This window comes from Aotus nancymaae, unplaced genomic scaffold (genome assembly GCF_030222135.1).
Source record: "Aotus nancymaae isolate 86718 unplaced genomic scaffold, 86718_ANA_hifiasm-v0.15.2.pri h1tg000036l, whole genome shotgun sequence".
NCBI lineage: Eukaryota > Metazoa > Chordata > Mammalia > Primates > Aotidae > Aotus > Aotus nancymaae.
The window spans coordinates 68,922,708-68,938,151 of record NW_026988450.1 but is presented as its reverse complement, the minus strand read 5'-3'; the positions used below and the strand labels follow the sequence as shown (position 1 = coordinate 68,938,151).

Below are 15,444 nucleotides of genomic sequence, written 5' to 3'. Positions count from 1 at the left end.
TTGCTCAGTATTCCATTACATGCAAAAAATTACCTATTCACCAGTTGATGGATTATTTGCATAGTTTCCAAGTGTTGGCTATTATGAACACTTGTATAAACACTTGCATATAAGCCTTTGTGTAAACATATGTTCTCATTTCTCCTGGGTAAATAGGAACGAAAGAGCTGAGTTGTACAGTCAAGTGCAAGTTTACCTGCCAAACTGTTTTACTTAGTAGATGTGGTATCTTATGTCCCCAGCAATAAGTGTGAGATGTGCAGCTTGTCCACATCCTCATCAACACTTCAGTCACTGTTTTCAGTTGCAGCCATTCTAATGAATGTGTTGTAGAATCACATTTTGGTTGTAATTTACATCTTCCAAAATACGAATGATGTTGGGCATCTTTTCATCGAGTTTACTAGCCATTCATGTATCTTCTTTGGTGAAATGTCTACTCAAGCATTTCACTCACTTATTAATTGGGTTGTTTTACTACATATAAAATTGCAAGAATTTTTCAAATATATCTGTCCATCGTTAGATATATGATTGGAACTATTTTCTCTAAGTAGCTTGTTTTTAAATTTTCTTAATACTGTTTATCAAAAAGTAAGCATTTTGAACCTTGGTGAATTCTCATTTATAGATTTGTTTCCTTTTTGTAAATAGTGCTATTGTTGTGTATCTGTTATCTCACAAAAGCTTTATAGTTTTAGCTCTAGAATTATATTTTAAAATGATAGTATTGTTGAATAGGTGTATGAAGCCTCACTACTGTGAAAATTATAAAAACACAAGATTTATCAATTTCACCTAAAGTCTAAATTTTCACATAAAGTCTAAATACATATATATACATAATTTTTACATTTAGATATCCAATTCTTCCAGCAGTGTGTTGAGACTATCCTTTTCCCATTGGCATTTGTCTCTTCTGTTCCATGGATCTATGTATTCTTAGCCCAATACCACAATGTCTTGATAGCTGTGGCTTTATAATAAGTCATGAAATAGGTAGTGTAAGTTCTCAAATGTTGTTTTTCCTTTTCAAAACTGTTCTGGCCTTTCTAGGTGCTTTGCAATTCCATACAAATTTAGGATCAGTTTGTCAATTCCTGTAGAAAGTCCTGCTGGAATTCTAATAGGCATTGGGTTGAATTTGGAGAGTTCTATCTTAATAATGATGAGTGTTCCAAACTCCAAATATGGTATATCTCTCCATTTACTTTTATCTTATTTAATTACTCTTAGTAACATTTTGGGGTTTTCAGTGTACATGTCTTACACTTCTTTTGGTAGATATATTCCTCAATATTTTAATCGTTAATTTCTGGTCTATTTTTTTCCTTCTCATTTAGGTTAGGTCTTCTTGCTTACTGAGGTTGATACTCAAATAATTGATTGTTGATCTTTCTTCCATACTAAGATAAGCATTTCAGATATTCTTAGTACTGCTTTAGCTGTGTTCCATACATTTTATATGTTTTGTTTTTATTTTCATTCAGTTAAAATTATTTTCTAATTTCCTTTTTGATTTCTTCTTTGACCTATAGGTTACTTGAAAGTGTGTTAATTTCCAAATAGTTGAGAGATCTCTCAGTTTTCTTTCTGTTGTTGACTTCTAACTTAATCCCATTGAAATTGGAGGATATCGTGTGTATTATTTCTATCCTTTTAAATTTACTGAGATTCATTTAATGGGCTAGCATGTATATGGGTCTGTCCTGAAGAATGTTCCACATGTGCTTGAAAAGAATGAGTATAAAGTTAAGTGTACAATAAAGGTTGGTAGTCAAGTTGAAAGGTTCACCACTATATTTCTAGCACCAGAGTAATGCCTTGCACACAGCAGGCACAGAAAAATATTTGTTGACTAAAAGAATACTTTGTCTCCGTCACTAAAATTTCTTTCAAAATCCTTATCAGTCCTTTATTTCTCAAGATGAAATTTATAGATCACTTGCACTCTACTATTTTAATCTTGTCTGTTTCAGCACAATTTTTTTTTTTTAAATTTTAACTTTGAGTTTCGATTTAGGAGGCACATATGCAGGTTTGTTATAAGGGTGTATTGTGTGATGTTGAGATTTGTGCTTCTATTAACCCTGTCACTCAGATAGTGAACACAGTACCCAAGAGAAAGTTTTTCAGCCTTTGCCCTCTTCCCAACTTCTCTCCTTTGGAGTCCCCAGTGTCTACTGTTTCCAACTTTCTATTTGTGTACACCCAGTGTTTAGCCTCCATTTGTGAGAACATGTAATATTTGGCTTTCTGTTACTGCATTAATTTGTTTAGGATAATGGCCTCCAGCTGCATCCATGCTGTTGCAAAGGACATGGCTGCACAGTATTCCATGGTGTATATGTACCACATTTCTTACAGCTGCACAGTATTCCATGGTATATATGTATCATCTTTTTCTGGCTTCATAGTATTCCATGGTGTTTATGCAACGTTTTTCATGGCTGCATAGTATTCCACAGTATACATGTACCATCTTTTTTATGGCTGAGTAGTAGTCCGTGGTACCATATTTTCTTTTCTTTTCTTTTCTTTTTTTGAGACAGAGTGTTACTCCATCGCCAGGTGCTAGGCTGGAGTGCAGTGGAGCGATCTCGGCTCACTGAAACCTCTGCCTCCTGGGTTCAAGCAATTCTCCTGCCTCAGCCTCCCAAGTAGCTGGGACTACAGACGCACGCCACCACACCCAGCCAATTTTTGTATTTTTAGTAGAGACGGGGTTTCACCATGTTGGCCAGGATGGTCTCGATCTCTTGATCTTGTGATCCACCTGCCTCGGCCTCCCAAAGTGCTGGGATTACAGGCATGAGCCACTGTGCCTGGCCTGTATTTTCTTTACCCAATCCACTGTTGATGTCAGCCGACGATTTTGAAACACTTTCACCACAGTGATTTGAATGTGAAGAAGGCACATGCTTCATCATTTCAAAACATTTTAGCAGTCCTCATTAGTGTAGTCCCACTAAAAATATTTTTATCACAAGACTTGTTTGTCAACAAAACAATCAGATATAATTTTCTCCAAGAGTACCTTTAAGCATGTTTCTTTTCAAAAGATTTCCAATTGTAAAAATATGAGACAATAGTGGAATTTAGACTTTTAAAATTATCCAACATCTAGAATTATACAACTGTCAGATATTACTATTCTGCTACATGAGAATAAATGATTTCCACAAATATCAAGACATAAAATTGAAGACTAAATTTTTAAAATTATTATTATACTTTGAGACCTGGGATCCATGTGTAGAATGTGCAGGTTTGTTACATAGGTATACACATGCCATGGTGGCTTGCTGTACCCATCAACCCATCATCTACATTAGGTATTTCTCCTAATGCTATCCCTTATCTAGCACCCCAAACCCCAAGAGGCCCCAGTGCATGGTGTTCCCCTCCCTGTGTCCAAGTGTTCTCATTGTTCAACTCCCACTTGTGGGTGAGAATATATGGTGGTTGGTTTTCTTTTCCTGTGTTAGTTTGCTGAGAATGATGGTTTCCAGCTTTATCCATGTCCCTGTAAAGGACATGAACTCATGCTTTTTTAAGGCTGCATACTATTCCATGGTGTATATGTGCCACATTTTCTTTATTCACTCTATCACTGATGGGCATTTGGGTTGGTTCCAAGTCTTTGATATTGTGAATAGTGCTGCAATAAACATACATGTGCATGTGGCTTTATAGTACAATGATTTATAATCCTTTGAGTATATGCCCAGTAATGGGACTGCTGGGTAAAATGGTATTTCTGGTTCTAGATCCTTGAGGAATAGCCACACTGTCTTCTTCCACAATGGTGGAACTAAATTACACTCCCATCAACAGTGTAAAAGCATTCCTATTTCTCCACATCCTCTCCAGCATCTGATTCCTGACTTTTTAATGATTGCCATTCTAACTGGTGTCAGATGGTATCTCATTGTGGCTTTCATTTGCATTTCTCTAATGACCAGTGATGATGAGCTTTTTTTCATACATTTGTTGGCCACATAAATGTCTTCTTTTGAGAAATGTCTGTTTATAATCTTGGCCTATGTTTTGATGTGGTTGTTGTTTTTTTTTTTCTTGTAAGTTTGCTTAAGTCCCTGTTCTTTGTAGATTCTGGATATTAGCCCTTTGTCAGATGGATAGATTGCAAACATCTTCTCCCGTTCTGTCAGTTGCCTGTTCACTCTGATAATTTCTTTTGCTGTGCAGAAGCTCTTTAATTAGATCCCATTTGTCAATTTTGGCTTTTGTTGCAATTGCTTTTGGTGTTTTAGTCATGAAGTCTTTGCCCATGCCTATGTCCTGAATGGTATTGCCTAGGTTTTCTTCTAGGGATTTTATGGTTTTAGGTCTTAACATTTAAGTCTTTAATCCATCTTGAGTTTATTTTTTTGTATAAGGTGAAGGAAGGGGTCCAGTTTCAGTTTTCTGCATGTGGCTAACCAGTTTCCCCAAAACCACTTATTAAATAGGGAATCCTTTCCCCATTATTTGTTTTTGTCAGGTTTGCCAAAGTTCAGATGGTTGTGGATGTATGGCATTATTTCTGAGGCCTCTGTTCTGTTCCATCGGTCTATATATCAGTTTTGGTACCAGTACTATGCTGTTTTGGTTACTGTAGCTTTGTAGTATAGTCTGAAGTCAGGTAGTGTGATGCCACCAGCTTTGTTCATTTTGCTTAGGATTATCTTGGCTATATGGGCTCTTTTTTGGTTCCATATGAAATGTAAAACAGTTTTTTCTAATTCTGGGAAGAAAGTCAATGGTAGCTTGATGGGGATAGCATTGAATCTGTAAATTACTTTGGGCAGTATGGTCATTTTCAGAATATTGATTCTTCCTAACCATGAGCATGGAATGTCTTTCCATTTGTTTGTGTCCTCTCTTATTTCCTTGAGCAGTGATTTGTAGCTCTTGAAGAGGTCCTTTACATCCCTTGTAAGTTGTATTCCTAGGTACTTTATTCTCTATGTAGCCATTGCGAATGGGAGTTCACTCATGATTTGGCTGTTTATTATTGGTGTATAGAAATGCTTGTGATTTTTGCACATTGATTTTGAATCCTGAGACTTTGCTGAAGTTGCTTATTGCCTCAAGGAGATTTTAGGCTGAGACGATGAGGTTTTCTAACTATACAATCATGTCATCTGCAAACAGAGACAATCTGACTTCCTTTCTTCTTATCTGAATATATTTTATTTCTTTCTCTTGCCTGATTGTCCTGGCCAGAACTTCCAATACTATGTTGAATAGCAGTGGTGAAAGAGGGCATCCTTGTCTTGTGCCAGATTTCAAAGGGAATGGTTCCAGCTTTTGTCCATTCAGCATGATATTGGCTATGGGTTCGTCATAAATAGCTCTTAATATTTTGAGATATGTTCCATGAATACCTAGTTTATTAAGAGATTTTAGCACCAAGGGGTGTTGAATTTTATCGAAGGCCAAAAAGACCAAGTTTTAAAAATTATTTTCAACAAAAGTATACATGATATGACAAAAGAAGTCCTGCATGTCTTTAGATACATTCAAAATTAAGCGGAAATTTTAATTCCACCCTGTGACATTAGATAAGGTTCTTGGTTTCCTTGATTACCTTATTTTTCTCAATTGTAATATAAAGGTTTTTTAAAAACCTACTTCTCAGTATTGTTTTGAGAATTAAAGGTTATGAATGCATAGAATATGGCACATAGTAGGCTTTCAATATTGGGAGATAAAATTTTTTTGTTATTTATGATTTGTTTAGGTGGCAGATGATTATTCAATTTTTTGACAATTTTATAAAATATCTGTAAACATGGAGAGTCAGGCATTTTTCACTATACAACTGTCATCTCAGTAAAATATTTAACATATGGACATTTTTCTTTGAAATATAATAAGGTTGACTTAATTGCATTTGTTTGTACTGGGCTTTTGTATTTTTCCTGTATCATAATAATTTCTGGGTATTTTACTGAATATCAATTTCAAAAGACATTTATTTGCTATTATAATTAAACCATACTACAAATTGGGCATTTTTTGTCCATTTTAGTTCAAACTATATGAAATTGCTGATACATAACAATTTTTGATATACAAAAACAGCATTATCATATGGTTTAAATTAGTACATATATGTATTATTTCATCAAAGGATGAAACCTAGGAAACTGATAAAAGCTGGAGCACAAAATTTGGTTCATACATAAGTAGAATCGATTCAAAGTCTTTATTTGTCTAGAAAGCAGTTATGACTACCTGAAAATACATACTTCACTCATTATTTAATAAATATTTTTGAGTAACTGTTAAGTATGAGACACACACACATTTAGTATATTAGACAGCATGAGTACTAAGGTAAAAAGAGAGAGCTAGGAAGATGAATAAGAGGTCAGGGGAAGAGTCTGTTTGCAACTTCAGATGGGCTGGCAAAAAAGGTCCTAAATGAGAAAAATGATTTTGGAGTAAAGACCTGAAAAAATTAGGAGCCAGTCATATGGCTATCTGGGGGAGGAACTAAACCTGTTACCTCTACCATAAAGTAAGCTCCATTAAGGCAGGGATTTTGTTCTATTTACTGCTGGCCTAGCATGTAAAACAGTGCCTAATATACTGTAGGTGCTCAATAAAATTATCTGTTGAAAACGTGGATACTTAATGCATACACAAATACATATAAATGCCCTATCTACACAAAGTTGTTTTTAGCATTAATAATAACATAACCATTGCATGTCTTGCTTTTTTCATTCAGTATGTCTTGGGGATTTTTTTCTAGTCAGTTGCTACTAAGTACAATGTTATAATAACTTCTGAATATCTATTTTCTATAGTACGGTGTAAATTCCATGAGAGGAAGACGTAAGTCTATCTGATGGATCACTAATCCCAAGATAACAGTACTATGCCTGATAAACAGTATCTGCTGTATATTCAAATAAATGAATAAAAGGTATGACTGACTGACTAGATGAATGAATGAATAATAAAGTCACAAAGGAATAAAATCAGGGAATACTTTTAGGAAACAGTACAAAGTTAGAATGAAGACTATGGAACATATGTGGCAACAATAGAGAACAGTCTAGCATAATTCAATAGATTACGGAGAAACAGAGTCATGGTGTAGGAGAGTGATCTGAGAGTCGCTATATGATTTTGGATAGTGAGAAACGCTATTGTTAGTGATGCTAGGAAGGGATAGGAAGTTTTCCAGGTGTGAGTTATTGAAGCTTTTACATTAGTTAAAACTCAGCTTCTCTATTTTTTCAAAAAAACTTCCGTCAATTTCTCCTACAGAAAAAATTATGGGTAGAATAGAACTGAATAATCAACTGTCCAGTTTGATTTTAATTCTACTTCTAAGAGTTTTTTAAATACTATAAAGTGTCAGCTTAATCAGCCCTTAATGATCCAGCCTAATCAGTAATCAACAATCTGGCTTTAAAGATTATCATGTGATCAGTGTCTTGTTATTATTCACAAGTTACCAATATAAAATGCTCAAATTTCAAGAGGTGATAATTAAAAAAAAAAAAAATCAAATCAAGCCGCATGGTATTTTCTTAAAATTACAATGGAAATCATGGAAAAAAAAAAACAAAAAAAAACCCCACACCTAAGAGTAAATTACCTTAAAATCAGAAGTTCCAACATAATAGTTGTTTGAAGTTGGAGAAAGTTACAAGAAAAAAAATAAATAATGAATGGGCTGCCAGCATATACTCAATTTTACTGAGGAGATGTTAATATTATGATTAACTGATTGCATATGTCTAATTAAATATGTCAAATCAATTTTGGACATTTGTAAAGCTGAGAAATGGATCAGTATTATCCCATAATTACACATAGAATAAGTAAAACGGACTATATTGCCACTCAGAAAATCTATTTCTGATTTTCTTTTAGCAAGTGCCAAAAATACATATTTGTTCCCTGTAAGATGAGAAGAGTTAAAAGTTGTGCTTGTTCATGTACCAGTATGGTGCAATAAGTTAGAGTAATAATGTCTCCTCCCATAGGAAACCTTTCTTGAGCTCTTAAGGCTATGTTAGGTCACATACTCTGGAAGTACCTTTCATTTTTCCTTCACAATGTTGGCTAAATAGACTTATAGCTATTTTCCTAGTACATTCCTCACTTGAGTATAAATTTCACAAAGAAAAGGACCATTAATCTACTTCCTCAAGCATAAAAACTCAACTTGATGCTCCTTTATTTCCCACACTTTGCACCATGCCCTATTATATAGGTGGTATTTTAATGTTGATGTTAATGGTAACTTGATAGGGTCTTCCAAAGACCATTTACTATATCATTTTCTAACTCCCTCCACTTTACCTTACACGCAGGCACAATTTGCCCTCTACATCTATGGGTTTCACATTGTGGATTCAACCAAACACAAATTGAAAATATTCCAAAAAATTATTTAAAATAACAAATTAACAACAAGAACACAAATCTAAAAAAACAATATAGCAGGTATTTACATAGCACTTACATTGTATCAGGCATTATAAGTAATCTAGAGAATGATATAAAGTATACAGGAGAATATGCACAGGTTATATGCAACTCCTACTCCATTTTATATAAGGGGTTTGAGCATCTAGGAATTCTGTTATCTACAGGGGTCCTGAACCAATCCCCAGTGGATACTGAAGGACGACTGTATTTCTAAAGACCCTATCCTTGGCTCTCTTCTCTAGCCATGTTCTTTATGTGTTGTTTTCAACCATTCCCAACTATTACCTGTAGGCAGCTATGGTAGACCTTTTACATTGGTGGCTTCCTATTATTTACACCTTTGGATGGGCACCTCCCCTTGAATTTGGACTATTCTTGCAACTAGCTCTAAATAATGGAATGTAACAGAAGTAAGACAAGGCTAGTCCCGGGATTAAGCCTTAAAAAGTCCTGGCAGCTTCAACTTCTACACATTTGTCCTGAGCCACCATGGAAAGATTCCAGCTAATTAGCAGGAGACATCATATGAGGAGACCATGTGGCAAGGAAAAGGTTCTGAGACTAAAGGGACAGAGAACACCAGCCCGCTCCGGTGAACCCAGCCTCCAAATGATCTTAAAGTTCAAAGTACCCACATCAATAATCACCAGTGAGATCAGTAGAATATTCTGCTGAGGGCAGCTCAGACCACAAAACTATAAGCAAATAAAGTGTTTGCTCTTTCAAGCCACTACATTTTGGGGCGGTTTACTACACAATAGATAAACAAAACTACTGGCAAACTCAAAATCTAAATGTCCAGCCCTGACTATTATCTAGAGATCTATATCTAAATTTCAAACTCTACATTTAAATTTCCACATAGGTATCTTACCTGAATTTCAAACTCAACATTTGCTAAAATAGAATTCAGTATCTCTCCTATTTCCTATATGGAGAAATAGGAAATCTGCACTGTATAAGCTACTGATTTTAAAATCGTATGCCTCAAAATTCAATGGCCCTGTGGCATATTTCTACAGATTTTTTCATAATAGTTCTGGTACACATGTTTCAATTACAGTTCTTAGTCCCATCATATTATGGGTCACAAAAACTATAAGCTAAAAAAAAAGGAGCCGGGCGTGGTGGCTCACGCCTGTAATCCAAGCACTTTGGAGGCCAAGGCGGGCGGATCACCTGAGGTCAGGAGTTCAAAACCAGCCTGACCAACATGGTGAAACCCCGTCTTTAAAAAAAAAAAAAAAGGAAACAAATTTTTGTTCAATTTAAAACACACACACACACACATCAAAGCAAAAGTATGAAGGAATACACTTCACCAGTGTGACTTTGGGAAAGTAATTTTAACATCCTAAGTCACAATCACCTCATGAAATACTAGGGTTTCCACTAGAGGAAGAGTGGAAACACAGTGTCACAGTGTACTGGTAAAGAGCACAGAGCACAGGTTCAAATCCTTGGAGAAGTGACAGAGCCATAGGTTCTGCCAATTAATAGCTCTGTCACTACTCTAAGCCCCAATTTCCTCATCTGTAAAATGGGGATAAAAATAAGTATATGGGGTTATTACAAAAATTAAATGAATCAATACTTCTAAAATACAATACTTGGAATACTATATAACATATAGTTAAACTGTTAAATAAAAAATTTCAGGTCAGGTGCAGTGGCCCATTCCTGTAACCTTAGCACTTTGGGTGGTAGACGCGGGCAGATCACTTGAGGTCAGGAGTTTGAGACCAGCCTGGCCAACATGGTGAAACCCTGTCTTGACCAAAATTACAAAAATTAGCTGGGTGTGGTGGTTCATGCCTGTAATCCCAGCTACTCAGGAGGCTAAGGCAGGAGAATCACTTGAACCCAGGAGATGGAGGTTATAGTGAGCCAAGATCGTGCCACTGCATTCCAGCCTGGGTGACAAAGCAAGACTCCATCTCTAAATAAATAAATAAATAACTTCTAATTTCTTCAAAAAATCATCATTTTTAAAATGTACCATATAATAAATGAACTACTCTTTTCACAAATTTGATTCCTGAAATGTCTCTAAGAAACCCATGTTCAATATAATAAGCTATCTAATGAACGAAGAATTCTGCCTTTCGATCACTAGCATTTTAAATGAATATGGTTAGAGATACTTCATATAAGTTGCAATTAAAAATCTTAAAATGATGTGGACTCCTGGTATTCAGTAGCAATCATATGAAATACTGTTTTCTCATATAGAATGTTATCTTCACTTCAGATTTGATAAACACATTAACTATGCTGTATCGTTAAAACAACTGAAACATATAATACTTACCATTGATTGTCTTAGGCTTTTTAGCTATATATTCCTTCCACTTTCTTGAACTGAGTTGGTTGGGAGGCGGAACAAGTATGTTACTAATGGTACATGGCAATACAAAAAGAGCACCCACCTGGATAAAACAGACCATATTTTTATTGATTGCACACTGAGATTCATTTGAATATAACAAAAGATTTTGTTATATTCAACCATCATCTTATAACTTGAATAGTGCCAACTCACAATTTTCCACTCATATTTCACCTATTTAACATGCATTTAGTAATGCCCTCTCCCAATAACTGCACTATAAAAACTAAAAAGTAAGAACAATGGCCCACCCTCTGTCAAAACAAAACAAAACAGAAGCCAAAATGCAGATAAACAAAAACAGTGAAAGGCATTCAAACATCTATGAAAAATTCACAGTATTTGCTTCAAGTTCAGATTGTGGATGTAATTTCTTTGTATATATACAAAACAGTGTAAGGCTGAGTTCTAACACCAAAAGATTTTGTTATATTCAGCCATCATCTTATAACGTTTTGACTAGATGGCTTGTTGTTCTGGCTTCAAAATTAAAACACATTTGAAGGCAATTTAGAAACTTTGTTCCTGGAAATAAGAAATTTAGTGCTACTAGGTAGAAACTGCAGAGAAGACAATGAATTATATGCTAGAAAACATACAGCACCTTCTGACTGATTTATGAGCAAACTCAGCTTATTTATCTTCAGATTGCCAGGGCTGGGGATAGAGATGCTTATTAAATATTGGTTCAACAAAATTACCATAATATATTTAGGTAAATTCTCAGTTTGATTAAGGGCTGAATAATATAACCACAGTTCTGAAAGCTATATTCTTCCTGTTATTCTAGAAATGCAGCTATATCAATCAGCACATCTCAGTAAATTTCATTAATTTCATTTTAAAACTTCAGGAAAATTTAGGCAGGGCATTTGCCAAAGATCTTAAACCTAGTGCAAAAACACTTTTAACTGTCCTGTATCGATGGACTGGTTATATGAAATATGTGATCACTAACACTTTAATGTGGTAGTTTTGTTGCTATTTATTATTTTTACTCAATTCACAGATATAAAAATAAATATGGTTGGTGCAAATGTAATTGCAGTTTTTGCACTGATGGAATTTGCTATTTGATTTGGAATACATTCTTAAATAAATGCCGTTATGTTATACATTATTTTAATGTGCATTTCTCGCTTTATGTTTTCTTGCTAATGACTTATTACTTGCTGTTTGTTTTATGTTTAGACTATGGAAATTATGTTAGACAGAAAACAAATGTGAGCAATTTTCTTATTCAAGTTCAAAATGGGTCATAAAGCAGTGGAGACAACTCGCAACATCAATGCACTTGGCCCAGGAATTGCTAAAGAACATACAGTGCAGTGGTTGTTCAAAAAGTTTTGCAAAGGAGACAAGAGCCCTGCAGATGAGTGGTATAGCGGCCGGCCACTGGAAGTCAACAATCACTAATTGAGAGCAATCATGGAGGCAGATCCTCTTATAGTCACACAACAAGTTGCAGAAAAACTCACTGTCAACCATTCTATGGTCGTTTGGCATTTGAATCAAATTAGAAAGGTGAAAAAGCTTGATAAGGCAGGAGCATGGTGGCTCATACCTGTAATCTCAGCACTTTGGGAGGCTGAGGCAGATGGATCACCTGAGGTCAGGAGTTCGAGACCAGCCTGGCCAATATGGTGAAACCCTGTCTTTACTAAAGATACAAAAATTAGCTGGACGTGGTGGCACATGCCTGTAGTCCCAGATACTTGGGAGGCTGAGGCAGGAGAATTGCTCGAACCTGGGAGGGAGAGGTTGCAGTGAACCCAAATTGCACCACTGCACTCCAGCCTGGGCAACAGAGTGAGACCCCGTATCAAAAAAAAAAAAAAAAGGTCAATAAGTAGGTGCGTCATGAGCTGAGCAAAAATTTTAAAAATTGACGTTTTTGAAGTGTTGTCTTCTTATTCTACGCAACAACAAACCATTTCTTGATCAGATTGTGTGATGAAAATGGATTTAATATGACAACCAGTGACGACTGCTCGGTGGTTGGACTGAGAAGAAGCTCTGAAGCACTTCCCAAAGTCAAACTTGCTCTAAAAAAAAAGGTCATGGTCGCCGTTTCATGGTCTGCTGCCATTTTGATCCACAACAGCTTTTTGAATCCTGGCTAAAGCATTACATCTCAGAAGTATGCTCAGCAAATTGATGAGATGCACCGAAAACTGCAACACCTGTAGCCGGCACTGGTCAATAGAAAGGGTCCAATGTTATCCATGACAACACCCGACCACACGCCACAGAAGCAATGCTTCAAAAGATTGATGAATTGGGCCATAAAATTTTGCATTATCTGTCATATTCACCTGACCTCTCATCAACTGACTACCACTTCCTCAAGCATCTCAACAACTTTTTCAGGGAAAATGCTCCCACAGGCAAGGAAGGATGCAGAAAATGCTTTCCAAGAGTAGGTCAATTTCCAAAGCATTGATTTTTATACTACAGGAATTAACAAGTTTAATTCTCATTGGCAAAATGTGTTGATTGTAATGGTTTCCATTTTTAATTTTTTATTTTTTTGAGATGGAGTCTCCCTCTGTCGCCTAGGCTGGAGTACAGTGGCACAATCTTGGCTCACTGCAACCTCCACCTCCTGGGTTCAAGTGATTCTCCTGCTTCAGCTTCCTGAGTAGCTGGGACTACAGGCGCATACCACCAAACCTGGCTAATTTTTTGTATTTTAAGTAGAGACAGGGTTTCACCGTGTTAGCCAGGATGGTCTCAATCTTCTGATCTCGAGATCTGCCCACCTCAGCCTCCCAAAGTGCTGGGATTACAGGCGTAAGCCACGGCGCTGAGCCAATGGTTTCTATTTTTATTAATAAAGATGTGTTTGAGCCTAGTTACAATGATTTAAAATTCGTGTTCTGAAACCACAATTACTTTTATACCAACCTAATATGTTAGGAACAAAATAAGAAAAGTTAAAAGAAATATGTTTATTTTTCTTTATTATTATGGCCATAATCTTTTAAAAGTCAGTATGTTTTATATAGTTAAGCATTAGAAATTAAAAATAAAAATATTTAGCAATAGAAAATAATGATGAAATATAAAAAAAATTTTTAATTTTCTCAACATTAAATCCTAATTCTTCTTCCTTGCATACATAAGACTTCATAGCCCAAAAGATGTGACCAGACTGTACAGTTAAAAAGGTAAACAAGCTGTAATGTGAGTATCCCAGACTGGGTCCCACTTACAGCTTTCTCAGCATTTTAGGGATGTTAAATGCAGTTCAATGTATTACTTGTAGCCTAATATAAATGTGGTGGGACCCATTAGCTGAAATCGCCACATTTTTGAGACATCCTAATATTGACTAGACATTTGCTACAAATATGAAAATAAGTATTTCTAAATCACACAAACTATAATTCCCTACAAAATAAACTTGTCCGTTGTTTATAATGCATTCGTAATACACTCAGGTGCTGATAACTTATTCTCACCCATACACTAATCATTAGATAGACTCTAGACTTGTGGATGATCTGTTCAGGCTATCATACCATCTCCAGAATATAAATGCCAAATGACATTTCAAATCTCAGTTTCAATGTCTTTTTTTCTTTCCTTTTTTTTTTTTTTAAGACAGTCTCACTCTGTTGCCTAGGCTGGAGTGCAGTGGCATGATCTTGGCTCCCTGCAACCTCTGCCTCCCTGATTCAAGCGACTCTCCTGCCTCAGCCTCCCAAGCACCTGGGATTACAGGCACGTGCCACCATGCCTGGCTGACTTTTTGTATAGTTTAGTAGAGACAGGGTTTTACCATGCTGGTTAGGCTGGTCTCGAACTCCTGACCTCAAGTGATTTACCTACCTCAGCCTTTTAAAGTGCTGGGATACAGGTGTGAGCCATTGCACCTGGGCTGAGTTTAAAACTCTTGATTCAATCTTTTCAGTAGGTCCTCCTCAACAAGTGGAAATCATGTTTCTAACTTCACAAATTCCTCTCTTTGAAGAAATATTTCTCAGTCATAAGATTAGTGAACATCATAATTCCCTAACAATTCTATCTTGTCTTTTCCTAATCTAGCTTAATTATTAATAAAGGAAGCTTTACTCCAAGAACCTTTAATTTACATTCTGAGGCTAATCATAGACACATAGAAAGATAATTTGTTTAAGCTAAGATGCTGACTGAAGATCACACAAAGCAATAGAATTTAAGTACCACAAGAGTTTCCTAAGAAAGGGTCTGTTTACCTTATTCTATCTAATATCAAGAACAAGCATCTGACAGATAGTAGCAGTAAAAACATTTTTTAAAAAAGAAAAAAAATTGTTTAATAAATGAAACCCAAGATATTTATTTATTTATCTATTATTTTTGAGATGGAGTCTCGTTCTGTTGCCCAGGCTCGAGTGCAATGGTGTCATCTTGGCTCACTGCAACCTCTGCCTCCTGGGTTCAAGTGATTCCCCTGCCTCAGCCTCCCACATAGCTGGGACTACAGGCAACCACCATTATACCAGCTAATTTTTTGTGTTTTTAGTAGAGATGGGTTTCACCATGCTGGCCAGGCTAGTTTCAAACTCCTGACCTCAGGTAATCTGCCCGCCTTGGCCTCCCAAAGTGCT

The 15,444-nt window shown here is 35.9% G+C and overlaps 1 protein-coding gene across 2 annotated transcripts in view; it reads right to left on the bottom strand.

The window, feature by feature from the left end:
- The window catches only part of MTBP (MDM2 binding protein), a 77,739-nt gene that overhangs the window by 41,880 nt on the left and 20,415 nt on the right, over window positions 1-15,444 (bottom strand). For both annotated transcript variants that reach the window (XR_010345614.1, XM_021671272.2), the window contains exon 11: window positions 10,772-10,889. Coding sequence is in view for 1 of the 2 variants with exons in the window: in XM_021671272.2 (XP_021526947.2) it covers window positions 10,772-10,889 (118 nt within the window). In the remaining variant the exon portion in view is untranslated. The remainder of the gene's footprint in view (window positions 1-10,771; window positions 10,890-15,444) is intronic.